The sequence below is a fragment of the Neopsephotus bourkii genome, unplaced genomic scaffold, assembly GCF_033783945.1.
Source record: "Neopsephotus bourkii isolate Nb327-2 ecotype Australia unplaced genomic scaffold, CSIRO-AGI_Nbou_v1 NB_53, whole genome shotgun sequence".
Classification (NCBI taxonomy): Eukaryota; Metazoa; Chordata; class Aves; order Psittaciformes; family Psittacidae; genus Neopsephotus; species Neopsephotus bourkii.
The window spans coordinates 11,663,130-11,691,047 of NW_026900570.1; the positions used below are offsets into that span (position 1 = coordinate 11,663,130).

General features: G+C 44.5%; 1 protein-coding gene across 3 annotated transcripts in view; it reads left to right on the forward strand.

Moving 5' to 3' along the window:
• Positions 1-399: 399 nt before the first annotated feature.
• Positions 400-27,918, forward strand: part of MKX (mohawk homeobox) — a 48,365-nt gene continuing 20,846 nt past the window's right edge. The window contains exons 1-5 of one of the 3 annotated variants that reach the window (XM_061350875.1): positions 400-510; positions 763-1,009; positions 3,098-3,257; positions 10,923-11,076; positions 12,166-12,501. In XM_061350875.1, coding sequence (XP_061206859.1) covers positions 828-1,009; positions 3,098-3,257; positions 10,923-11,076; positions 12,166-12,501 — 832 coding nt within the window. In that variant the 5' untranslated portion in view covers positions 400-510; positions 763-827. Of the gene's footprint in view, positions 511-662; positions 1,010-3,097; positions 3,258-10,922; positions 11,077-12,165; positions 12,502-27,918 lie in introns of those variants that run through there. The other 2 variants (XM_061350885.1, XM_061350892.1) reach the window with 2 other exon arrangements.

Genomic DNA, 27,918 nt, shown 5'->3' on the forward strand with positions numbered 1-27,918 from the left:
TCCGCCCCCCCCCGCGGGGTTATCTCCCGCTGGCAGCGTGACCCCAGCCGCTGTCCTCAGCCACCTTTCCCGGGGGACTCCCTGTGCACACCGGGGACTGTCCAGCCGCGCACTGCCGTCCACTCGGCTCCCCTCGTCGCGCTCCTGCCTCCCCTCCACGCACCGCCCCCCGGCGCCGCGCTGCCCGGGCGGGGGCCGTGCCCTCGCTGGGCTCTGGGGTACCCTCATCTGCCGTGCCACCCTCCCCGGGGGATGGGGAGCGGCGACCCCGGCAGCGTGAGTGGCTGGGCGGCTTTGCGCATTTGGTGGTCGTTAAAAACAACTTGTTTCCCTCCCCCCTTTGGGAGGGGGAAGGGGAAAACCATTCCGCGGGAGGGGAGGGGAAGGGAAAGGGAGGGGGGGGGAAGAAAGGAAGAGAGAGAGTAGGGGAGAGAGAAACACCAAACCCAGCGGAAAACCCGCGCTCCGAACTATTGCGACACGGAGCGAGGAGCGCGACGGAGGCTGGCGGTGAGGTGCGAGCGAGAGCGGAGCGGGTCGGGCCGAGGGGGCCGACGGAGCGGGCCGGGCCGCGGGAGCGGACCGAAGCTGGGAAGGGGGGGGGGCGTGGGAGCGGGCCGGGCAGTGGGAGGGGCGGGCTGTCCCCCCCCCGTGGGTGGGCAGGCGGCGCCCGGTGCCTCCGCGCTGCCCCCCGCCGGTCTCCCCGGGCGGGTCTCGGCGGTTCGGAGAGGCTGCCCGGTGACCGCTGCCGCCTCCCCGCAGCGCAGAGCGAGCTCCCGCACCTTGGAGCCGGCGGCCAGCCCGACGGCGGCCCCCAGCCCCCCACCATGAACACCATCGTCTTCAGCAAGCTCAGCGGCCAGGTGCTGTTCGAGGAGGACGCCAAGGAGCGGGAGCGGAGCGGCCGGCCCTTCGTGGGGGTAGTGGAGGGGCCGCACCACGCCGAGGTGCTGCTCCCCGACAGCCCGTCCATCAAGGAGAGCCTCAGCCTGCGCAACCGGCGGACGGGGTATGACGACCGCTCGCCTCCGCGCCGCGCACCGGCTCCGCGGGGCGGCCCTGCGATCCGCTGCCGGCGCTCCCGGCCGCCCCGGAGCCGGTTTGGGGTTGCGAGATGGGTTTCTAGATGGGTTCTCCCCACGTCCCAGAGTCCGTTCTCCCTGGGACTCTCATTCCACAGCTCTATGGTGGGAAATTCCGGCAATAGGTGATGCAGAGGCGGCTGATTGGGCTGGAATGTGCCAGACAGAGGGCTCCTGTCCTGCGGTGTTTGACCTTCCTTTCTCTGCCTCTACACAAAAACAAACTGGGAAAACAGGGACTTGTCCGGTATGATCGGGCGCTTTATGTAATTAAATCCCCCAAAACAGGGGTGCAAGGCGGAACGCTGAGACGTGGTGGCTCGGAAGGCCGCGGGGCCGACCCCGCCGGCGGGGCCGGGGCAGCCAGTTCGCGGTCGGGGCCGAGGCGGGCGTGCGCTGCGCGGCTCCCGGCGCTTTCTCCGCCGTCCCGCGGGTTTGCAGCGCGCTGAGCGGACGGACGGGAGGGAGCTGCGTTGTCGGTGCGTTCCCCGAGGTGGGGTTTAAAACGGGCTTGCGCGATGCCAGTGAAGGGCTGGGCAGGGTGATGTTGGGATCGGTTTTGCTAAAAAGGCAGCTGAGGTTGAGCCGCCTGCTGCTCATTTTTTGTGCGGTGGAACAGGTGAAATGGGTGGTGAACAGAGAGGACGTGTTAGTTCCGGTGCCTTGTCAGCCCTAACTGGAACGGTTAAACTGGTAAGCTCGGACCGGACATTTCGGGTCGGCTTTATAAACTAAAGACTAAGGAGGATAGTCAGGAGGCAGAAACCCCAAGGAGCTGCTTTTACTGCCGAATTTCCACCTTAATGATTGCATCAGCTCCTACTTTTAACGGCGGTGCTCGTTGATAGAACTAGCAGGTTATGTTGCATCGAAATGTTACTAGCAGCCGAACGCAGCTAACCTGGGTTGCCGAGGGAGCCCTGGACGAAGCAGCAACCGCGGCTGGGCTCGTTACGGCACGGCACGGCATAGCTCGGCTGGGCTCCGTACAGCACCGCCCGGCATGACCCGGCACAGCTCGGCTCGGCTGGGCTTGGTTAAGCCCGGCTCGGCTCGGCTCGGCACGGCGTCGTAGCGCCCCCTGCCGCCGCCGCCGGTAGCTGCCTCCTCCCGGAGCCTCCGCGCCGGTCCGCGCAGCGCTGTCCGCCGTGCGCGCTGCCGGCTCCATCCCTGCTCTGGGTTTTCCCGCTGATTCCCGGGTTTATTCCCTCGCTTTTATTTTCGAGCTGCTTTTTTTTTTTTTTTTAACAAAAGGAAGCCTTTTCCTTTTTTAAAATTTATTTATTTTTAGCGGTACCTGAGTTTCGTTCCCCCCACTTCAACCTTTTCCCCCGTCAGGTTTGGGGCTTTGCGGGCAGCCTCGCCTCGCTGCCGGCAGCGCTGGGAACGGCATGGCGTCTGCTCCGGAGCGCTCCTTGCCGCCGGCTGCCCGCAGGGGAGCAGTCCGGGAGGTGCTCGATGCCGAGAGCAAACACATTCAGGCCGGGGTCGGGCTCGGTTGGCTCCGGGGCAGCCCGCACCGCAGCCCTGTTCTCTCGGGGGTACGGGACCGGGGCCGTGCGGGGCGGGCCCTACCCTCCCTGGAAAGCACCTCTGTAAACACACCGCCCGCCCGCCCGCCCGGCATCGTAAGCATCGGGACTTTCAAACCCTGCAGCGGGGTAGGACACCTTAGAAGTCCCTGCAGCGGAGCCGTCCGAGCCCGCAGCATCATTGCGGCCAACGCTGGCCCAATCCCTCCCCTCTGGGTCCGCTCTCCCAGACCCTCACGGGGATTCCGGGGGAGCCGCTGCCATCGCCTCCTCCTGAGCGAGGGATGCGGCGTTGGAAGACCCCGACCACCCCTCGGCGACCAGGCTCTGCTGCCCCGGACAGGGTGTACCACCGGGCGGGGATGGATGCGGGCAGGGCGCGCTCCGGGGCTGCGGCACCCTCCGAGTAGGGTGCCCTTTAGAGGAGGAGGGGCCGGGCAGGTGCCCGCTGCCCCGGGCCTCAGCGCTCCTTCTCCGCGGCAGGGCGCGGCAGAGCGGAGGGAAAGTGCGGCACAAGCGGCAGGCGCTGCAGGACATGGCGCGGCCGCTCAAGCAGTGGCTCTACAAACACCGCGACAACCCCTACCCCACCAAGACCGAGAAGATCCTGCTAGCACTCGGCTCCCAGATGACCCTGGTGCAGGTAAGGGAACCCCCTGTCCCCACCTCCGGCGACTGCTCCGGGGCATGTCATGGATGGGAGGGACAGGGGACAGCAGCATCCCAAGCCCCTCTGTGACCTGAACAAGAGGCAGCAGTGGGTAGCAGGGGAGACATCAGTGTGGCCAGCAAGATCCTGTGTGCATCTGTCCCTCTACCCTCCCCAAGGCTGCCGTGGCAGCAGGACTGTATCCCGCAAGCAGGAATCCCCACATCTGTGCTATCCTGTCTGAGGAGGTGCTAAAGATAGCCGGCAAAAGGTGTGTGGTTGCCCTCCTAGGAAAAGGTCTTTGTCCTTTAATCCCATTCATAAATGCAGTGGAAATATGTTTGCGTAGTCTTTAAAAATCTTCAGGTAAAGAAAAGAGTAATGGGAGATTTCAGCACAGAATAGGAATTGCTGAGGAAGCTGTTGGGAGCTACTCTTTTTTCCCTTTTGAAAACGGGCAAGAATAGGAACAGTTATGTTGTTCTGAGAATAATCATCACCTGTTGCACAGCTGTTAGTATTCCCATGCAAATTGTGTGCAGTGGCACAGCGTGCACTTCATAGTCCTACAGGAATTATCATCACAGCGTAATTAGATGTGGGGAATAATTGTTTTGCTCTCAGGTAAAGCTCCACTGGAATGACTGGCAGTTGGGTTGCAGCAAGAGGCATAAAACTGGCTGCAAATGTTCATAAATCTCACTTCTTTGTTCTCGTTGCCATCTGGCTCTCTGCTGAAGTAGGTGGTTAAATGCTCTCAGTTGCTGAGTGATGCTATCTCAGGTCTGGATGCTGCAAAGATTTATGCATTGTGAGTAATCTAATTTCCTTGCTGCAGGCTACTGCTAGGTGCATAAAATGAAACACATGTGTTTGCAGGATTGGGTCCTCAGCACTCTGCCTAACACATTATGTGTCACTTTGCAAAGGACATGGAGAGAACGAATAAAATACTAGAAAAATAAGGTGGTAATTCAGCATTATTAATTTGAGTGCTCCTTCAAAAAAGCCTGTGCTGTGCACTTTCATCCTAGTAACAGCAAAATAGGAAACTTCTACACTTCAGTACCTCACTGTGAGACTGTTGCACTAGAAAAAATACTATAGCTTTGACAAAAATAATATTAATGTCTCAGAAAATGCCAGTTATAACTGGAAGATACAGTTAAAACAACTTCTCTTGCTTTCAAAAAATACACATGAAAGGTTTGCTCAGACTTTTAAAAATACGATTACATAAACACTATCCATTCAGTCCCGCATTCAATAGGAGTACTTTTTTGGACTATGGCTTTTAGAACATTCTTGTATTTTTTACATGACTTAAAACATACACTCAGAATACATGTCGGGAGACTTTCACACTAATGACATTTGGGGAGTTGTGGCGGCTTAGGTAAATCATGATGGGAATGTGAGATATGCTGTGTTAGCCTCTATAAAAGCATCAAGTGAGCCATGGCCACTGCTCCAGAGTTTTATGATCTGTGCAAGGTGTAGAATAAAATTAAAACGAATCACAGAGGGCTACATTTATGTGTGTTAGAGCCCCCTGACTCTAGTGGATTTATGCTGAAGCTGAATTCAGTAGCCTTATTTCTACAAACTTTAATATCTGAAAGAACTGTGCAAGCCAGCACATCTATCTTCATTTACAGAAGCACACCATCTAAAAGGGACCCCAGATGTTTCTTCTATCATTTAGGTGCAATGCTCTTTTAATACAGAAATACAATAGCATATGTACAAGAGGTAAATATGTATGTCTGGCACCAGCAGTAATTCCTGAGCCTGGAAGAACAAAACACCCCGTATCTACTTTTCAGATGACCAGAAAGAACAAGACTGTAATCCAGATCAAAATTCTTGTTTTCTGAGAGTGAGAGAGCAAGCGCCAAGCTGTGATCTCAGTCACACTGGGCGCATCTGAAATAGCTTCCCTGAAGGCTGAGCTGTTTCAGCAGAGTGGTATTACCGAAAGCAGGCTTGGGTCTGGGCTTCGGTATCTGTTGGAAAGATTTGCTTCTGCCCCAGGAGGGCCGCTTTGCAAAAGCACATCCACAGTCTCCTGTGATTGCTTTTCTAATCTAGCAGCACCAGACATCACTGGCAAACCAGGAACTGGTGTATGATGTTTTCTCCGGGTTTCATGCCTTCGCGTTCACTGACGTGTCTTCTGTTTCCTACTCTTCTTCCATTGTTCAGTGCTGTCCCGTGGTGTTTGCTCTTGGTTGGGAATGCATGCTTGCCCCCACATCTTTCAAATCCTGTTGAGGCTGTTGTCTGCTGACAGCTGTTACCTCTTCCCAGCATCCCTTGTGTGCTGGCGCCTTGTCATTGGAAGCCCTAGGGAAGGCAGAAGATACTGTTGAAAATCCCTTTCGAGTTTCTGCCAAAGTGCCATTTAGGGAATGAATAGTTGGGGTTTTTTTGGTTTTCACCTGACTGCTGACCTTAGAAAAAGTCTTCAGCAGCTGCTTGGAAGATGATGTTGGTATTGATAATATAGTTGTACCTCTTCTCCACATGCTTTTCTTTCATCTAATGAACCTTATTCCAATATGTACCATCTATCCAAAGGAGCTTTTGCAGGACTGTAGCATAAATAAAACCAATCCTTCTATGAGACAAAGAGTTTAACATCCAGCCCTGTTTTCTGCTGTTACTATTAGGACATTATCTGCATGAAAGGAAGCTTTCACAACTTACTTTCATTAGCTTTATTATCACCCAGTTTATTCCATCTCACAAATACTTTGGCTTATCTTCCTGTTCCTGCAAGCAGGGGGGCTGTTCCCATTGCATGTCCATCTGCACTGCAGAAGGAAAGTCAAACTCTTTCAAGGAGGTAGGATTTCACAGGAATCATAAATCATCTCGTTTCTTAATAATATGTAGCAGCAAAACCTGGGGCAAATTCTGGGCTGACTTATTCCTGAGCAGGCCAACAACGTCTTCAGGAGTCCTCAAAGCAAATGTTATTGCAGCTTTTAGTCTAACAGTCCAAAGTTTTCTACTTCCCCAACTGCCAAAGCAGGAAACCAAAAAAGCAATATAGTTTGAAAAGGCATTTTATGTTTTACTGCAATTAGATTCCAATTCAGAATCCAATAATTTGTCCTATTAATATGCTACATTTTCATTTGTATTACTACCACAGTGCTTGATTTATTTTATTTTAAATTTTGGTTCAGATGTTCTAGTAAAATAAAAAAGAAAAATGTCTGTATATTCCTTCCTGGAAGAAATATGAATGGCCGTATTGTTGAAGAGAAGCTTTTTGCAGTACTAAGATTGATATATTGGTCATGTGCTGCTGTGGATTTAATAGTATTCAGATTCATAAAGGCATATCTGGATTACCGGAGGAGGAAAATCGCTTGATTTCTGTTCCCTTTCTGAAACTTTGGCCACTCTTAAGCAGTGAAGCAAAACAAATTACAGTAAAACTGAAGAGTCTCTTCAGAAGTAAAACCAGAGGGCCAATATTTCATTATGTCAATGTAAGTACCTGATGCTCTTCAGAAATGACTGAGTTGCTATAAAATATGAATGCTGGAAATCACATCCATTATCATTCTCCTTGGGTTTTGTCTGTTTACTTTTTGAAGAACTACACGATAGTTACTTTACAAGAATAGTGAGTTTCATCATGTCTTTTTTTTCAAGATACTTAGTTCTTTGTGAGGTGTCTGAGACAAGGATTTTCCCACTGGCTTTTATGTAAGTCATTGTTTCGGTTTTCTTTTATTATTCTCAGAGTTCATGGTAGTGTAACTTGGGACCATGGTAAAGGATGGATGGCTTTTGGCAGCTTTGATTTTTTCTTCCTGTAATACTGAAGTAAGTGTGGTGCAAACAGGCACTTGTAGTGAGTGGGACCTACAGCAATAGGCAGACAACTTTTGAAACACCACGTGATGCACAAAGTAGCATTTGGGCTGCTTGAAATTACTGACAAAACTGGCCTTGGCTTTAAAGGAGCCAAGAGCAGCCTGTAATAAGTGTTTCTGGAGTGAGTTTGCTGCTTTTTGCTTTAGCAGAAAGCTTCTCTTGTAAATGTTGACTTCAGATGCTTTCATAATCATAGAATCATAGAACTGCTTAGGTTGGAAAAGACCTTAAAGATCATAAAGCCCAAATGTTAACCTAGCCAAGTCCATCACTAAACCATGTCCCTAAGCATCACATCTACCATCTTTCAAATACCTCCAGGGATGGTGACTCCACCACTTCACTGAGCAGCCTGTTCCAATGCTTCACAACCCTTTCGGTGAAGAATTTTTTCCTAATATCCAGTCTAAACCTCCCCTGGCACAACTTGAGGCCATTTCCTCTTGTCCTATCACTTGTCACTTGAGAGAAGAGACCAACACTCACCTCACTACAACCTCCTTTCAGGTAGCTGTGGAGAGCAATAAGGTCTCCTTGAGCCTTCTTTTCTCCAGGCTAAATGACCCCAGTTCCCTTAGCTGCTCTTCATAAGACTGCTCTCTAGCCACTTCGTCAGCTTCATTGCTCTACTTCGGACACACTCCAACACCTCAATGCCGCTCTTGTAGTGAGGTGCCCAGAACTGAACACAGTATTTGAGGTGCAGCCCCACCCGTGCTGAATACAGGGTAATAATCTCTTTCCTAGCCCTGCTGGCTACACTATTTCTGATAAAGTCCAGGATGCTCTTGGCCTTCTTGGCCACCTGAGCACAAGCTGGCTCATGTTCAGCCGGCTGTTCACCAACACCCCCAGGTCCTTTTCCCCTGAGCAGTTAGTTTTACAGCCACTTTTCCATAAGCTTGTTGGCGTTGCACGGGGTTGTTGTGACCCAAGGGCAGGACCCAGCACTTATTAAACCTTGCACCATTGTCCTTGGCCCATCAATCCAGCCTGTCCACATCCCTCTGCAGAGCCTTCTTATACTCCAGCAGATCAACAGTCCCACCCAACTTGGTGGGACAATATCTGCAAACTTACTGAGGGTGCACTTGATCTCCTCATCCAAATAATTTATAAAGGTATTAAGCAGAAGTTGCCCTAATACCGAGCTGAGCCATGGGGAACCACTTGTGACTGGCTGCCAACTGGATTTAACCCCAGTCAGCACCAGTCTTTGGGCTTCGCTGTCCAGCCATCTGGCATACCCAGGGAAAAGTACGCCTGTCCGAGCTATGATCAGCCAGTTTTTGCGAGGAGAATGCTGTGGGAAATGGTGTCAGAAGCTTTACTAAAGACTAGTTAGACAACATGGAAGCGGATCATGTTAGTCGAGCAGGATCTGCCTTTCATAAATCCATGCTGACTGAGCCTGAGCACCTGTACGTGCTGTGTGATGGCAAGGAAGATGGTCTGTTCCATAACGAGCATGAGGACAGGGTGCAATATATTTGTCTCATTAGGAAATAATGATCAAATACTACTATTTCCTCCTCTCATAGCAGAAGACTTAAAATATGATTCATCTTTTCATATTGATATGCAGAAAGCAAAGCATTGGCATGGGAAGAATGAGCCCAAAATAAACCAAGAGTACCACACAAAAATCACTCCTGCTAAATTTAATTGCTTTTATGTATGAGTCACACTAATACTACCCATCTTTCTTTTCTGTACATGGCACTTCACTGATGAAATATTTCAGTATGTAATGAAATGGAGCATAATGAAATTTTTCTTGTGAGAGGTTGGAAAGCTGTCAGCTTTGTAAGATGCTGCAGTTAACTGCTGTAACATTCAGTGAGACTGTGGATTGATCCATCTCTATCATTACATACTTGATTTCAGAGTTACATTAAATCATGCAGCAGCCAGGTGACTGCTGCTTCAGCTGAACAGTCTGGAGTGAGTTTGTTAACAGCTTTAGAAAGTGGATGAATTCCAGTCCACCCTTTCTCATTTATTATAATGATTGCTGTGTCAATGTGATGAATATAAAAAAGTAGCCTTGGAAGAGAATGAAAATTACTTATTCTTCTCTGTGAGCTACAGTTTTGGTCTTCTAACCTCTTGCAGTAAACTAAATGGTGTGTAAATTTAGGTGTTTGGCATCTGAACACCGATACAGGGCTCACTGTTATTTTTGGTGAAGCCCTGTTACATGCAAACATTAAGTAAAATCACAGTGACAGGCTAAAGGTGCCATTGCTCATTTCTGGGTGAGAGTTTGAACTGAAATTTTGTTTTCCCTTTAAGCAGATGGTGTTTCTTTTTCTCATAATCACCCTAGAAGAGATTATCAATAGAGCATAATCATCCAGATACTTCTCTGCAGTTTATACAACCTGAGCTACAATAGACAGATGACAAAATTAGGGCCAAAATCCAACACTGAGGTCTACAGTTTAGCTTTCTAATAGGTGGAGTAGCATGTATTGATAAATTATGTGTTAACTTGCTTTGCAGGTTAGCATAAATTAAATGATATGATTATTCCCAGGTCAGAATATGACTGCAGTGGTCTCCAGCTTCCTCTGTGTGAACTTTCACAACAGAAAGATGTGAGTGGGACTATAGATTCCCAACATTCTTTACATTCTCCTTTGCAAGTAATGCTACTCCACCTCTGTCTTGCAGAGGTCATGTCAAAACACACTTATTCCTGCAAGAAGTAAATAGCATTTTAAGACCTGATTTATCATTAAACAAATATTGTTAGAGTGTAGGTAGCTTGCCTCTGCTCTCTCTTGTAGTAAGGTTATGCTAAGGTCACCCTGTCAGTATCAAGTATTTCATATTTTATATATTTTTAAGTTACAGTAGAATCAAGGCCAGCATTTTCTTAGGTATGCTTTCACGTTAAGTCGCTGCAAGTACATGCATCCCACTTGGTGGTTTAATTAGCACTGCTGGCTCAGATGACTATACTTGCTCTTTTGCTGCTATGGTGCCCGAAGCACTGTGAAATCTTGTGTTTGAGCCTTTGTGGTGACCCTTTATGCTAGAAGGATACCAACATGCATCCCTTTTGTAATGTCAAACTCTTAAAAAACACCGTGCAGCTGAGAAGGAATACAAGCCAGTCTCTTGTTTAGTAATCCCCTTGTGAAGAATATGCATCCTTAGTGGTTTTTAGGGTTTCGGGTTTCCACAACAGAAAGAGTTCACAAAAACTGCTGCTCTGTAGCGCAAATGGTTGATTTCTGCAGTGACTCCAAGTACATTGGTACATTGTATTCTGTGTAAGACTTTCCTGATACCCACTATCTGTCATACTTGGAGTACTGATAAAACATGAGGGAGAATTTGGGCTTTTATGTAACCAAATTCACCAGCTTTATTATAGCCTACATAAATGTCAAAGGCAGATTACCAAACATTACCTATTAATTTGAATTTAGGATATTAGCAGTATATCAAAGGTTCATATTAAAAGTTCAGGGCAGTATCTTTAAAACAAATCAAACAAAAAGATTAATATAAAAGGAGGATTTGGGAGCACCTTAATTAAAACTTTGTTCATAATGAGGGTTTGCTAACACTTGGGAAGGGTGGGAAGCCTGAAACTGCCTTTCTGTCTGAGGCTCCTGCTCTGCTCTGGGGTAGTATTCATGGACTTTTGTTCATGTTTCACTTGTTTGCAGTTTTCTTACATAAGCCTCACGAAAACTCTATGGGTTGTTTGCATCATTTTCAAGGGAAACTAATACGTTGATTTGTGTGCAGGTATCCAACTGGTTTGCCAATGCAAGACGTCGTCTGAAGAATACTGTCAGGCAACCAGATCTTAGCTGGGCTTTACGAATAAAACTGTACAACAAGTATGTTCAAGGAAATGCTGAACGACTCAGCGTGAGCAGTGATGACTCATGCTCTGAAGGTTTGTTGACGCTCTTCTTATCAGTTTTAGACCGATTAAAATGTACTTAGAAAGTATCAGGTACCTTACGTTGGCTCTGATTCCTCACAAAACATGCTCTGTGCTGTATTTGGGGCCCAGATACTCCGCAGCCTTTCAAAGTGGGATTGTGTAGGTTAATCGGGGGGACAGTCTGGTTGTGTGTTATAGCATCGTTACTAGAAAAATAGTCATTAGTTCATTAGATCTACAAGCCTATTCCTTTAATCTGCATTAAAGGGAAAAAAATGACTACTCTTGTTGGTTTAAGGAAATGAGAAATCTCTTGACTGTTACTTTCCTTGATGTAAGGGCTATAGCAATATCACATCATTAACAAGATAATCTGATTAACAAGAGAATCTGATTAACTTCAGCGAGGCTTATTGTATGGTAAACTGAATATTACTGTTACTTATTTTATGTATTTTGCCATCAGTTTGTTTCCTTAAAAGGTACACTGATATTCTCTCTTTTATCCAAGTGAACAGATGTAGGATTTTTTTAAGTAACACCCTGTGTTTTTTAATAGAACATTTCTATTAATTACATCTGTGGGTACTTTTTTTAGTTGGATGTGACGTGGAGATACATTGACAGGAACAAACGCTATAGAACATTGTCAGAAATCTGTATGTAAATTTTTAGAAGAGTATGTTTCAATTACCTTCGTTCCAGTTTCAGTTTGTGTAATACTGTAGTATTCAGGAGAACCAATTTTCAAGTTAGAACTCAGCTTATTCACACAGATTTTTAAGTGCTTATCAGTGATTTAGGTCACTTCTCAGTTTTTTTCCACCTGCCTTGTATGTATGCCTATATCATGAACAAATTAGACAGAGGCTGTTTTCTAAGTTAATGAATTTGGAATAGCTGAAACATCTGAGAACCTTGGGAACTGCTGTGAGCAATGTGTGAACAGAAGAAAATGAAAATAATTTTCTAAATCTGAAGGCTGAAGTTACTGTCTACTTTTAGCTGTATTTATAACATTTTAAAACATGTAGAGGGAATTTCTTTTAAAATATTAGGTATTTGATGTGTTCTGCATCTTTGTCCTTTTGTTTTCAGATGGGGAAAATCCTCCAAGAAACCATATGAATGAAGGGGGATATAACAAACCAGTTCATCACACTGTGATTAAAACTGAAAATTCAGTAATAAAAACAGGAGTGAGACCAGAAACAAGTGCCAATGAGGATTATGTGTCACCCCCCAAATACAAAAGCAGCTTATTGAATCGTTACCTAAATGACTCATTGAGACATGTCATGGCTACTAATGCAGCTATGATGGAAAAAACAAGGCAAAGGAATCACTCTGGTTCATTTAGTTCCAATGAATTTGAGGAAGAATTGGTGTCTCCATCATCATCAGAGACAGAAGGCAATTTTGTCTACCGGACAGGTAAGGGATTCTTTCTGGATCACTTCTAATACAGCCAGCTTTGGTGGATGGTGTGACTTGAAATGAGTGTCACTTGATCATGCCTTTTATGAGAGTGGATAACTCCTATCCATCCTCTCATATGAGAGTGGATAACTCCTGTCCACCTTTCATTCACTGGAGAAGCTCTACCTGCAGTATTGTAGTTAAATGCTTTTACTGACTGCTAATGAAGCTGGAGCTATGGAGCTGATTTTTTAAATGATGCTTAAAGGCTGGTTTTGGGAGTTTTAAGACAAGCCTAAAAAAGGAGAAAACTCCTAAAATAAGGGAGGACTAGGGTCCGATCAGAGCCCTCACTAGGACTAGGGGAGGACTGGTGCCGCAGCTGGGAGGAAAAGAAGGGCTTTGAAATTTCAAGGTGGCTGTTCGTGGAGCTTACATGAGCCATATGCCTCCCATGCATGAACACCTTCCCTTGTTTTGCAGCATCTTTTCTGCCCTCAGAGTGTTTTGTCCAGTGCATGGCCCTTGTATTTCTTACAAATACATGGATTAGTTTAGAGCAATTTCCGCATCATTGTCCAGAGATAGCACACTGAGCTAAGGGGCCACAGGCTTGACCATTAAATATCTTGGCTCAGTGTTCTTTCGAAGAGTTGCACATCATTTATTATTTTAATCTTATCAATAAAAATATAAAAGCATGATTTATCTCATGCGCTTTGTTACCAGTCAGAGGAAGGCACATGGGACTGCCTGCTTCATGCCAGTAAATTGCTGTAAATCAGGGTGAGATCAGGACTTGCTCAGTCCCCGTGGGGCAGGGAGTCCTGGAAGGCTCCTCTTGTGAAACTTGTTCTGTATTCCTGTGGGGCATAAGGCAAAGGCTGTCTGTCCTCTTATCTTTCTAAAAAATTAGGTTTTGCATCCCAAGTTCTGGAGGTCTCTGCCAGCACCTCAGGGTTTACAGCCATCGCAGCAGCACTTTGTGTTGTCCAAGGGACTTTCTCATGGGGGTTATTCTCCCAGGCACCACCCTGTGGGCAGCTTTGCTTTTGGGATGGATAAATATCGATTAAAAGCACTGGGGGGCTTCACACTAAAGTTCATACAGATTTAGATGATGTTGGTTCCCCTGGCTTCTGTGGCAGGCAGGTTCAGGTGACCCTTGCCTTTAAAACCTCTGAAGTTTGCAGTCTTTGCCCTCTCTTTTCTGGCACATTTCATGTGTTTATTTGCTCCTGTAGAGGGGCCACAAGGACTTCAGGAGGCTGAATGTGCTGGTGAGCACAAGGGGACATTAGTGTGTGCAGCTTGTGAGGGGTAACTGAGGTGGCATAGTGGGGGCCCTTCGGAGAAATGAGTTCTCTTGGGGAGCAAGAATAGTGCAAGCACAATGAGTACGTTTCAAAATTAACTCTGCTCATTCAGCTTTATTTTCCAATATACCAAATGCATTTGGACCACATTATGGGCATATTGTCTGCCAAGTTTTATTTTTAAGTGAAAAGTTACTCAAGAACAGATGCAGCAGCTCAGATACGGAAACTTCTGTTTTTCTGTACTTTGCTATAAGTTAAAAATGGACACGATGACTTCTTTAAAACTGTGATAAATTTGCTACTGGATTAAGTTCTTCTTGCCAAGTTTCAAGCTGTACTGAAAAACATGGTCTTTAATGGGAATGCTGAGACAGGCACACTGTAACTGCGTGAGTTCACAAAAACTGGTATATTTGTCCTTAAAGCTCATAACTTACATTCCTGGAGCTCCTCTTGAGATTTTATGTAAGTCAGTTCCTAGATATCTTTGTTAATGTTTTGAAGTGCTATGGTCTTTGATGTGAACACACCAGCAGCTCTCAGGATACAGTTTTATTCTTTCTACACTTCCAAAGTAGGCAATCAGTAACCTGTTGATAGAAAGAAAAAGATCATTTGCACATACTTTGTTATTTGACATGTCCTTCTTATATATTTGTGTGCATTCAGGAAATGATGCGTACAAATAGGCTTTTTCCAGCTGCAAAATTACAATATTAATTAATGATTTTCTAATGATGTTATGCAGAAACCGAGCCCCTCATGAGCAAAGCAGATATTGTAAAGTTATTGTTCATTCATAAAACCTGTTTACAAATAGATTAAATTATCCAAATAATTGTTAGATATGAAGAGATAAATAAGGATGTTTTATTTTTTAAGTCTTTCCTCTGTGATTTGAATACCTCGGATGGCAGTTTTGAGTGCAGCCGTGTAGCAGAACTCTATCTGTATTCTCAAAGATAGATATTTTGATGAAGCAAAACAACAGGGTATGGCTGACTGTACCACTCATACTTTCCTGAAAGCAGCAAGCGTATTTGGGAGTGAGGTACCGCCACTTACAAGGAGGTCCCCACTGAAATCTTTTGTTAAGCGAAGCAGCTGATTTTTAACACAAAGGGGTTGAAGCAGAATTGTGAAGTCCCTCCTGGATGTTTTAGTTTATAAAGACAATTTGAGTGGTATTTAAAAAAAACACAGAGTAGAAGGTGATTGACATTTTATTTTTGAGACATGTTTGGCAATGTTGCTGTGCTCCTAAGAGCAGGCGGCCATTGGCATTGAAGCAAATTCCTTATTGTGCTTTCGCTGGAAAAGGAACTTTTCATAGTAGATTGTGAGTAGAAAGCTTACTCACTGCATCTGGTTCATGTTACGGGCCAGACCCTGAGTTCGGGTACATCAGTGTGTCTGGAGCGACTTTGCTCACCCAGTGCCCAGGGTCAGGGTGGCCACGACTGCCTCAACAACCTGTGCCAAATTAACAGGGTACAAGTGCCGTGTCCAATGACAAAACTGAGAAATTACAGTTTAAAGTTTATAAGGAAAACGGGCTCTACAGTTTCCCATTGCGGTTATTAACATGCTTATAAATACAGGACCATATGCTACTCTAGCTTCTTGCAACTGGGAAATATTGGTTAAAGATCAAGGACAGGCTATATAACCGACTGTCGGGAGAGCAGCCTCGCTTTATACCTATGCACAATTGCAAGTTCATGGAAAGCAGCTTTAACACTGGGGTGGGAGCAGCAAATCCCGAGCTGGAGGCCTCACAGGTGCACTGCCCATACTGCTGCTGCTCCCAGCCACTCCATACCACTCTGGCTGCATGTTCTGGGAAGCTGGGGAGCTGCAGTGGGACGTGGTGCAGGCAGCAGGGAGAATGGAGCAGCTGGGAAAGAGTGCAACTGTACTTGGATATGTCACATATGTGAGCGTTTCTGTCGTAAACTGATACGCTTATGTATATAACGTGACATACGTGAATGTGCTCACTTAAGGCAGAAAATTTCAGTTTGGATTAATCATAGTGAAGGTATAATGTATAAATATATATAATTGGTCAAATATGTGTCTTAAACTGACCGCTGAAAGGCTTGGTTCAGTGTTTGTGTTTAGTTAAAAAACCATGTTGGAGAACAAGTTTTCATTAACTCCTTGGCATGCTGTCATTCACAGCAGGTTCTCTGTGTGACAGGAATAACCAAAACCAGACTTGCCTATCTGTATTTGTTGTACAAATGCACACAGGAACAACACTCTGACTGCAACAAGCACCCCAGAAATTTATAAAGAAAAGATCTAATGATGTTTATAGTGAGGCTGGACATAAATCTAAAGCAGCGGCAGCAGCAGTCTTTGGTTTACGGATCACTAAGATGCTGACTTTTCCTGTAATCACACTGCAGTGCTCTGCGGGTACCCGATCGTCAGTCACCTGCGGGAACAAAATGTTCTGTATCGTTACAGCACAAGGAAATGAAAAATCCCAACTTTCTGGGGTATCACTGTCTGGTGAGCTGCGCTTGGTGAATGAAAGCAAAAATTAAAATGAGAAAAAGAGAGATGAAATAGCAGGACAGGGAGTTTTCTAACTTTTTTCTGCAGGCAGATTTTCATTGATTTCACTTTATATGTTACTTAGCACAGTAGAAAAGCCAGAACAAATAAAAATGGTGAGGAAACTAAAGACTTGCAGGCCTGGAAAGGAGGGTGGATTTTAAATAAACTCGTGAATGGTTGATTTTTGAGCATGTTTGATCTCTATTTTTAGATGTTTATACTCAGGAGTGTGCTCCGTTTCTGATGTTTTCATTACTACTGCCTTTTTCTTTCCTCTCGCCTTCCTTTCTTACTTTCATTTGGATCTTGCAAAGTTTGTGATTTATAAAGCATGATCCTGGGTCATTTATTGCAGCACACTGAGCAACTCTGATGAGACCCTCAGCACACTCCAGGATCAGGCCCACATTCATAAAGAGCGCTTAAATGTAAGGCTATAGCCATGCACATAACTGCTATAGAGAGGCGCACGCAAGCTGCAGAACAGTGCTGTGATTTTGTGTGGTCCTTGCCAACTTTTCCTCACAATTTAACATTTTTAGAAATTAACATGTAATTTAAAAATGAGCTATAAAATTTAAAAGCATAATATGAACACAATGGAACCTGTTTTTAGAGACAGCTCAAGGGACCCGCAAAAACCGCTAGTACCAGGGACTTTTGTAAGTTTGATCTAAACCGTGCTGGAGACCTTGGGGGTACTTTAAAATAAATGGTAACCTGGGAGAGCTGAAGGAGGTCCTTGTTGCAAATCCTAATGTCATCCAGAAGTGAAATGGAAAAAGGGAATGTCAAGTACCGTATTAAATGCACACAGCAGCATAACTGCAATTTGAAGGTTACACGGTTAAGATCCTATTTCTTCAGGAATTTTATTATTACACGACCTGATTCGTCAACACTGAAATAGCATGGAATTGAGAGTTGAGGAGAGGACTGTGTGCAATTTGCTGTTCTGTTGTTTTTTTTCTGAAGAAAGATTAAAAGGAAATGGCTTTACTACAGGGACAATGTCAGGTTTAATATACCAGATGTGACAACCCAAACATGAGAATTTTAAAGATCCTGCCTGTTCCCTGCTAGTTAAATTGTTTTTTCACTTTTTGTATTTCTTACAGTTTGAACAGCAAAAATCAAATAAGATGTTTTGTAATTCTTTGTAGTCTTTTGGTTTCTTAGTATTTGAGCTGCAGGGAGGATGGGTCAGGATTATTTCCGCATGACCCTGGTAAACAAGGCTTCATCAAAACTGAATATTTTTTTCTGTGGAAAGGTAGGAGTCTCAGGCCCTCTCAGGTGGGGGAACCGGGAGTGCTGGCTGGGCTGGGAGCATTGACAGAGCACCGGTGCAAAAGCCTGGGCACCCCAGGCTTGCGGGCAGGCAGGGGAGAGCTTTGCCTGGAGCCAGTCCTAAGGGGAGCAGAAACGGAGCGCCTGGCAGCAATGGCTTTTCTGAGCCATTTCTTTCCACCCCCTGCTTTTAATGGTCAGTTTTGTGGGAAAAGAGAGTGCTTGTTTTCTCACAGGTGCTGGGTGCAAACACTGAATCCTTGTTTTGTCTGTTTGTTTACAGATGCAAATGACTATGAATGTTTTGAGCTTCCTTTTTTTTGGAGTTTAGGCTATGTGCAAGTCAGATGTGCTTCTAATAGCCGCATGTTCACGGGCATAATTCAGGTATAATTGCTGTGGAGACCCCATGCGGCAGAGGGGGTGCGCCTCTGCTGGTTTTGCTTCTGTTGATGTCATGGCCAATTTTCCATGTCCTTCAGTTAAAAAATAGCTCAAGCCAGTTGTTTGGCTGCAGAGGATTTTCTTCAAGTCAGTTTGCTTCAGGACTCCTGACAGCTTTATCATCGCAGAGAATAAGATGTTCTTGCATGAATGATTTGAAATGGAAAAAATGACAGCATCTGACCAGAAAATCAGAGGGATCAAAAAAAATCAGGGGATAAGCCATGTTTCCATGGCCACAGGTTGCTGCTGCCTGTGCCGGTGCAGCAGCTCGCCTCTGTTTGTCTGAGACTATTAAAAATTCCCCAATGCAAGTATTCGCAGCAGCAGCCAAAAAAGCAGCAGACCCCTGCGCTTGCCCAAGATCTCTCCCAGACACAGCAGGAAAAATGTATGGTGCTGTCACTGATAGCTAACAATGATCTATTTTAATACTCCTCTTTACAGTTAGCCAGTGCTCCGGGCCTCAGTAAGCGCTGATCCCTGGCAAACCTTGGACTGCATTCATTTAGTGAAGGTGTGTGTTAAAAAAAAAAAAAAAGAAGAAATAATTATCCCCATTTTCCCATTGTTCCAAACTTCTTCAGAATTATACGTGGTCTTAAAACCTGGGGCCAACCCAAATCTGAATGTTTGAGGAAATTATATGCATGGAAAAGCACATGATCATAAATCAGACTGTTTTGCAGTTTTAGCTGCAGACTACATGGCTAGTAATGAATATAATAAGGAAATTAGTAAGAAAATTAGCAGTTAATTTAAAGAGTGTTTAAAAAGTGTGTGAAACTACAGCTTGGGAAAACTGATTTAGTGAAATGGATGTGGTTCCTTCTCCCCTTCCACTGCCTGAGTAGGATGTTCCTGGTAGCTGGATTTCTGGGCAGATCTCTTGCAGCAGAAATGTCAGGCTTCAATCCTACCTTACAGTGCATCAGCTCCTGTGGCTTTTGCACTGCTTCAGGGGATCCTCAACCTTGCAAAACTGCAGCCACTGCTGCTCTAAGCAGTTGCATGTGTTGCAAAAGGAAGCACTACTTGAATGAGGAAGGCAAAGGGGGTTTGAGGGAGAGATAACAAGACAAGAGAACGGGAAAATGCACCAGTTTGAGCAGAGGAGCTGAAAGGTCTCAGTGCTGCAGTCCTGGTACAGCAGCCAGGGATGGAGCGGTGCAGCATCAGTCAGGAAGGTGGGTTTGCAATCCTGTGGGTCATCCCCATAGTTTGGCCTCCCTGTGCTTCATGAACGTGTGTGCAGAGCAACCCTGCAGCTTTCCCCCATATGCTTCTGGGGCACAAAGGAGGGTATGTCTGCTCTCTCCTCTACCCAGGAAACCCGACAGCAAAATATGATTACCAGCTGTTTGTGACAAAGAGGGATGTAGGCCAATAAGCATGAAAAATATGGCACAATTTTAAACATGAATGAGAAAAAAAAGAGGAACAAAATATGAGTGCTTGCAAAGCCAGAAACACAGAGATGTGTGCTGTCACCCGTCAGGTATGGCTTTGAAATCCCACGTTCTAACTTTATATATCACTAATTAGAAAGTGCTTCTGAAGCCAAAGCCATGGTTGGGGGTATATCACCCTGGTGCTAGGTTGCAAGAAAGACTTGGACAGCCTCTGATACCAGAATGTGCCCATCCTGCTTCGTGTGGGTCTCCAGCTGCCTCTCTGTGACACCTGTATGGAGAAAAAAAATAGCAGGGACAAAACCCTTCCTTTTTGCTCAGTGAATTATGTATGAAATCTGTTATCTCCTTCATGAGTAACTGCCGTCTTTGGTGACACTTACTAAGGCACTCATCTATATGCAGTGCAGCAAAGTGTGACCAGGAGGGGATGAGGTGCAGGGAAGACAGGCAGAGGTGGGACAGGTTAGCAGCAGGAGGAGGAGGAGGGCTGGACTTCTCACGTTTCGGGACAGTAAATACAAAGGAATGGTGAGCCCATAAAGGTTTCACTTCTTTCTGGAAAAAATGTCTGAATTGAAACTTTATACCTGGCGTGGGGTTCCTGCATGTCCCAACCTCCCTTCCGCTGCTGGGGAGAAAGAATGCCACTTTGGGTAATGTCCTGGTAGATCCTGCTTATAGCATGGACTGTCCTCCATGCAGTGTTACAGTGCTGCTGTTCATGTTGGTGTAGTTAAGGCTGTATCTGTGTTTCCATTAGAACCCTTTTAATCCGTAAATTTATGACCCAGCTGTAAAAATTCAGTCCAGACTGAAACTTGGCATGGGCAGTGTTCGTTCTCCCATCTGTGGAAGGGATTTGAGCAGGTACATCCCAGTAATAACCATCTGAGTTAGGCTTGTAAATTTGGAGCATGATGACTGCTAAATAAAACTGAGCTTCTCAGTAGTCCTGGAGTTTGAAACAGTTTATGCCCATGGTGAGACTGGCGAATTTCAGCTTGTGTTCAGTCAAATAGCTGTAAATAAAGAAAATGTTTTGGGTTTTTCTGTGTTTGCTTACATGCACAAGCACATGCATTTTCCTTACCATGGCAATGTTTGATGTGGGTGGCAAATGTGTGAAACTCTGCAGGGTCTGTCTCCAAAGCAGAGTTTGATCACTCCCAGGTAGGGTAAGAAGTTGTATTCACTCAGGTGTGAACAGTAGAATCCATTTAGAGATTGTAATAGGAAAAATAAAATAAAAGGAAATAAAAAAGACCAGTTTGTTTTCTTTTGAATGGGATTTTTGATTGGATTCTTCTTAAAGTATCTTCCAAAACGCTTCAGTATTGAACAGCAAAATTAGTTTTATTCGCCATCACTTCCTCCCATTTTAATTTCCTTTTCTAAAAAGCTACATGCTGAATGTGCCTGACCAGATAGGTGAGTAATCTTACCTGATCCAGCAAATCCTATTTCCCTTTGCAGGTTTGTGGTTTTTGAAAGTCATTCTGTAATTTAAAGAAACTCCTTTATGTGTTTAACTGACATTTTTTAGGTCATTTGTCCATAATGTGAATACCAGAAACATAATGATTAAAGCAGTTTAGCAAGACCAGACTTCTGATCTTCCATGTGTATTCACAGAGAAGCTTTCGGGAGGGTTTTGGCACAATCAAGAGAAGTGGATTAAAGGAACGTCTACCTGGACTAATGTCAGGCTGCTTATGAGCTTATACCTGGTATCGAGAAAATGTGGGGACCCTATAGGTGTTGCTTGTGTAGAAGGCTTTTACCATCTTGATGGTAGTAGGAGAGCTCTCATAAAAACACCTGTTTCAGTAAAACATCCCTCATCTTCATTTGCAAAGTTCAATTTCTAATTATCCAAAAGCAGAAAAGCAGAGTTGGATTCAGTTTTATTTAATCCAGTTCACTCCAGACTTGAAAGTTTGGGTATGAGATGCAAGGGATAGATGTGGAAATTATCAGTGATGACTAACGATGATTTGAGGTCTTTTATGCTTTATGGTGTTAAATTGGCATCGGATAGCTACTTTAGATCTGTTAAAAGGGAGATATGTCCTAATAGTAAAAGCATGCAGAAGGCTTGCATAATATAAGTGACTTTTATGTGAGCTACAAAACCAGAAAGGAACAGGAGTTTAGAGCAGGAAAGTAAGTTGGAGAAGTAAACTGCATTGTAGAAAATCTGGAAAAAGTAAAAACAATTCAAACAGAGATCAGATAAACAGCTAGAGCTGGAACAGCTGAGAATAAGCACACAAAAATAGGTAAAGCGAAATTCCAATGAGCCATGAAATGTGTTTTCCTTAGTTTTCACAGTGGCCTTGAAACCTGATGTTGGAGACTATCTCTGTTCTTTCAAAGATGGCCAGGAGTTGAGGTTATGATGACCAGATCGTTTGGTATGGCACTGACATTTCAAGTTAAAAGGGATTGCCAAGATTCTCAGTTATGACACTAAAATATACCGCTATTTCTAGGGCCAATTTTCAGTCACTCCCTCATGCCTCCACATTGATTTAGGCAACAGATGCATGAAAAGCAAAGCAACATTCAAAATAATCCCTTAGCTGAAGCTGGGGGAAAGCTGGCTAGTGGGCTGTAGCCAAAATTCCTTAAATGTTACAATGTTTTACATTTCTAAATGTAAAAACTTTCTTTCCAATGTGAGGTACCAGCCAAATGTCTTAGTTAGGGTATCGCAGAGTAAAAACTGGCATATGGCCTGTGGTCATTTGTGGGTATTGACAGATTTACACTGTCGAAGATCGAGTTAAATGTTGTCGGTTTCTCCATCTCCCCTTTACTTTGTTCAGGGTTTTTTTTTCTTTCTTTTTTTTTTTTTTTTATTCTCAGTTACTATTTGTCAACTCAAATCCAGTTTGCTGGAAAAAAAGGCGGCTCTTCACGACCTGGCTCTTCAGGAGCGAATTGCCTCAAATTCTTTCTGCTAGCCAAGGTATTTTGTAATGCATTGCAAAACAGCAGCAGGATTGCTCCTTGCACTAAATGTACTTTGTGGGCTAGACACTGTGGGTAGTTTAATGAGATCTTGGTGCGCTGGAGAATTTGTCTCAGCTATTGACTTCAGGGAGACTTTTGTCCCAGGCCCCTGCTCTTCTAATTGCTTTGCCCACCCCAAGGAGCAGGGTCTGGCTTCACCTTTCTGTGGGCTAAGCCATGGGGAGCCTGGACCAGCAACTGCTCAGGGAGCACGTCCTGGAGCTGGTGTGCAAATTAAACAGTCTGTTTCTGAATATTTATGGCAGCTTTGCACAGGAGAGGTGGTGGATTGCCCATTACATGCACACACTAAAATTCATTGTCCTACTTTTCTCCCTCTCATATTATCTAGCTGGTGCAGTTGGGTTACTGCATCACTAATTCATTTACTCAGGATTGTCTTCAAACAGGAGCTTCCTCCAGAAATCAGTGGCCTTTTCCTTTATCAGGGAAAGCTCTGGGTAGCGCTGTTTACACAGGAGCAAAAGTGGTGTCAGCAGGAGCCCAGTGATGCCTGTGGGACTAGTGCCAGCTGGGGGAGCATGGGTTCTGGATGAAGCCTGGTACTCTTCCCTGTCTACAATATCAGATTTGCAACTGTTGCAGGGTATCTAATTGCTGAATGTAAGTAGTACTGGATGTTTAGGGACACTTTTTGAAGTGGGGAAAACCCAAAAAACCTGTCCTGCTCTGGCCAGCTCCAAAGACTGCTTTGGTGTTTGTAAACCATGCATTTTTATATACACACACACTTACACACATTTTCCTCAGTGCTCTATTATGGTGATGATATCTGTGGAATTCAAACCTGCTGCCTTGCTGTTTTGCTGTGCTTACTCCTTCAGGTCAGAGCTGTGCAGTAGTTCTCCATGGTGGTGAACTTTGCAAAGATAGAGGAAAAGAGGCTCCTAAGTGTATTATTCACAAATTAGGAGATTTCCCCCTTTCAAATCCTTCACTGAGGTGCTTGCTCAGCAAAGCCCAAAATCCTGTTCACAAGGGTCAGCAGAGAAGATGAGGCTGAACTGCAGGTATTGATCCCAGTGATCTTTTGCTCTACGCAAAGGCCTTTCTTTGCTGAATAAATCAAAGTAAAGAAATCCTTGTTTAAACATATTAAATGAATAAAAATGGCAGGCATATTTAAAAACCTTTTAGTACTGTCTCCCAACATTTCTGCTGCTGTTTTCATTCCTCATCTAATGAGACCGTGAGTGATAATTTCTCCTGGCTACAAGTGCACATAAGCATTAATTTGTGTTTGCTATAAGGTCATAAATATTTCTCAGTCCTGCATACCTCATTCATCTCTCAGATTCACATTGCCTGTTCTCTGCCCTTTTATTTCAAAAAGGGCTAATAATTACATGTGATATCCACCTCAAAGTGCCTTTAGCTCCACCTGATAATGAATGGACAGGCACTCAGATACATTTTAAAACCAAGCCTTTGGAAATGCATTGTGTTGGACAGAGCAAAAATCTAGTGTGCCAAAATCTGGTCTGTTTTTTGAGTGCTTTGGCCCAAAGCACTCTACATGGTTTGACACACAGTGTTCATGTGTTTCTAAAGCTCTCCAAACTTCATTTGGTGAACTCCAGCTGTTTTCAGTGGGATCTTTGCTCATAGATCAAAGACTGTGACCCTCAGAGAATGTAAGTGCTCATATTTGGGTACTGATCTTCCTTCATTCCTTGCACAAAATAAGAATAATAAAGGCTGGATTTGGCGCCACAGTTCTGCTGCACTTGTGGAGGTTTGAGGAGTTCTGTCATCTCTCTGCGGGTATCGTGGCTGCTTGGAGACACCCCTTCTCGGTCCAGAGCAGCGGCAACACCCAGCCCAATTTGAGCCCACTAAAACCCCCTCCTGCCTCATGGCCATGTCCTCTTTCCATCCCATTCCTACAGCCTCCAGGCAGCAGATCCATGCTCCCCACAGGACCAAAAGTTCTTTAACAGGATGTGTGGAACATGGCTCTGCTGGGACAATCTCGGCATGAGCCCCAGTTTTTTGTGCACCCACGCTGATGGACAGCCTGTGCCCCACCACGCAGCACCTCTGGCTTACAAAAAACCATCCAGCAGCCCCAGGTGGGAAAGGGAAGTCTCAGCAAAAATCCAGGTCTGGATGAGCTGGGTGAAGGGCAGAAGAGGAGGGTTGGGGCAAGGGGTTTGAATGGGGTACTGGGGAGGGGTGGGTTTGCAGTGCCCCTTGGAGTGCGAGGAATGTGAGTGCCACGGGTTATCTGGTAACAGGGCTCACCTTCATCCTTGGCAAGATCCACTCCATCAGAGGATTTTACTCCCTTGTCCCCTGCATATCTTTACAGCTGGATTATGGGTTTAGGAAAGTCAAATGCCCTGAGATCACAGATACAGGGTAACTGTTTATAGAGGAGAGGAGGAGGGAGAAAATCAACACATTCCTGTGATATATTGTATGTCATCTGTACGTGACACTCTGAGACCTTCAAAAGCTTAAACTAAAGACCTAAACGTAAATTAGTTAGTAAAAATATACCTTAGTTATAATAAAATGATAATAGTGGAACTTGGCAACAGAGCAGCTAATAAATACTACACTTTTGAAATGTGCCTGAGATCCAAGTACATACTCTTTTACTGTGTAGTTAAAGCATGTGGCAGGACATGCTAGACCAAGATTTTCTTTTTGTCTTTCCAGTGGAAAACTAAAGTTCTTTGTTTAAGTGAAGCCCACTGGGAATTTTTCTTAAGTAAAACAAGGAGCTAAAGAATTCCATTCCCTTTTGCCAACTTTTTTCCTCCTTCAAGCCAAATTATCGATTAATGGAGCATTAAATATCAATTGCTGTCTCATTATGTTCGTACCTGTTTTATTTAGGCTCCTTTAATACTTTCTCATTGATGCTTCAAATAAAGCTGGATTAAAAGATGAGATTCTTTATTGGGAAAGCAATACCCCTTCTAAATATTCTTGGCCTTATAAAAATAAAGGTCAAAGTTATTAAATTTGCATACTTAACCCTATTTTGATTTTTTAAAGGAAAAAATATCCGTATTCCTTTAAGATCTTCTTCCTGAGCTTCATTCTTTGCCTTCCTCATTAGCTGTCTCCATTACGGTACCATATCGTTTTGCCAGCAGAGCAGCCAAGTGAATGCTTGACCATATTTTTGTCTGGCTCTAGTGAAACCATGATCTGACAATAGAATACTTTTCTCTGGGTTTTCCTTCTTCCCCCAGGGAACCATACTTCAAGGGCAACCTGCTTGTCCAGCATATGAACATGTGGAAAATCCGCTGCTATGCACTAATCATTTTCAGATGGGCAATTGTTGCTGAAAATCATCCCGAGAGCAGCAGCTTCTCTGTTGTAGCACCTAACCACTTTGGGATCACATTGCTCGTAGCCAACCTGGAATAAACCCTTTGCATTTATGTCTTGGGTGGTGACATTTGTTGCATCACACATATGTAGTAACAAAATTCTTTTTTTGGTTGTGTTTTTTTTTTCCCATTGAAATGTGCATCAAAATCTGACACTTTAGCTTGAAAGAATAAACGTAGGAAAAAGTTGAGCTATGCCAAAGATCCATGACAGCGAGGCAGAAGCACCCTAAATATTGTCCACAAATTAGTCGCTTTCAAAGTTTAGTTCTAAATATTTACAAGGAGACTTGTCACATGCTGGGAGAGAGAAGAATGAGTTTTAAATTTTAAATCATTTCTATTACTGTTCTTCTCAGAATATGAATTCTATTAAACAACTTTCACTTTTCATCTGTAATTAAAGCCAAAGTTTTCTTTTAATTTTAAAAGCTTGTCCTTGGACTAAAATAACATGGAACATTTTTAAACATTGATCCAAGCTGCTGTAGATACGTTTTATTTAAACCACAGAGCCTGCAGTTGGATTCCTCACTTTGCCAGATCGGCTATGAACTCTAAGAGTGGCAGTAATGACTCTGGAGTCCTGGATGCTGCACTACCAACAAGGAGGGTTGTTTTTCTGGAGTTGTTCCTCCCTTTGGGCCTTATTCATGAATGACTTAATCTCTGTGTATGATCAAATGTCATGCAAGTTACTGTGCACAGAAAAATCAAGGAATGTGTCTCTTCCCCGCGTTCCTTACATGGAATTGCTGTGCCTGCCCGGCAAGCAGTTGGAAAGCTGTAAGGGTGGGAAGCGAGCGGCAGCAAAAACACACACAAAAACCACCAGAAGCAATATAAAAAGAGTGAGACAAAGAAAACAGAGAAAATTTTGAAAGATTGGGTGTACAAGTTGGATTGGGCCATGCATAGAGAGCTCTAGCTTGCCCAGGCAGCACCAGCTGGAGCAGGGAGCCTGGCTTCCGTCTGGGAGGTGTTACAGGGGCAATACATTCACCATGAAAAACAAAAGTGTTCCCCAGTATTTTCTCTGGAGTTTTGGCCATAAAGAATATTTCTGGTGCATGTTTCTATTAGCTTGCTTCATCTTGGAAAGCAAACATTTCCTGTTTTGATGGGCAGATCTCAAAAAGTTCAGGGAATCAATGCTGCTTAGGCTTTCTGTCCTCTTGACCCAATTGCCTGTGTGTTATAATTCTGCCCTTTCACAGGATGTTAAACCACTTCACTCGAAGCCAAGACAGAGATTTTCGTTAGTTGTGATATTAATTGCATGAGGCATGCTGTATGGGATCTTTTCTTGTGTTGTTTTGGTATTTTCTTAGAGATCCAGCAGAACAGAGTGCTGTCTATATTTGTATAGGCCTCTGCTTCTTTAAAGTTCCAACAAAATTTTCACTTGTGTTAGGTGCCATTCTTACTTAAGAGTGAAGAAAAGACTTACATTACCCAAGTTGTTTTTCTCATCACCAACACCCTGCGACCACTGCATGAAATTCTGTCTGTCTCTCCGTGCTGTGGTGTGGGGGACGGATTGCTATAGCAGGACTCCCACACCAAACGGTGACTGGCGACAAATGGGGAATAGCTTGACTCAGGCGCTGAACTCCTCCAGCTGTCAGTGGGAGCTACACTTGTTTGTCCGGGACAGTGACTGGAATAGTCATTTAGCTCTTTTTGAAACACTTTCCATCCCTCTAGTACTGAAAATGGACTAAAAAGATGTACCTCGCTTTTCAGGTGGGTTATGGCTGGAGTATCATTTTAGCTCTAGGAGGCAAAAGACAGAAGAAGGACAAGGAGTGAAGGGAGAAAGGAAAACTCACAGCCAGGAAACAAACACAGGTGGGGAAATGAAGAACCGAGACCTTTGCAAGATTGTAAAGAAAGGAGAGTGCTGGGAGAGGATAGGGAAAGGGGGATGTGGAATTGAGGACAACAAAAAAAGATTTGGAAAGGGGACAGCAATGGAAAGGAAGGAAGAAGAAAGAAAGGTCAAAGAGA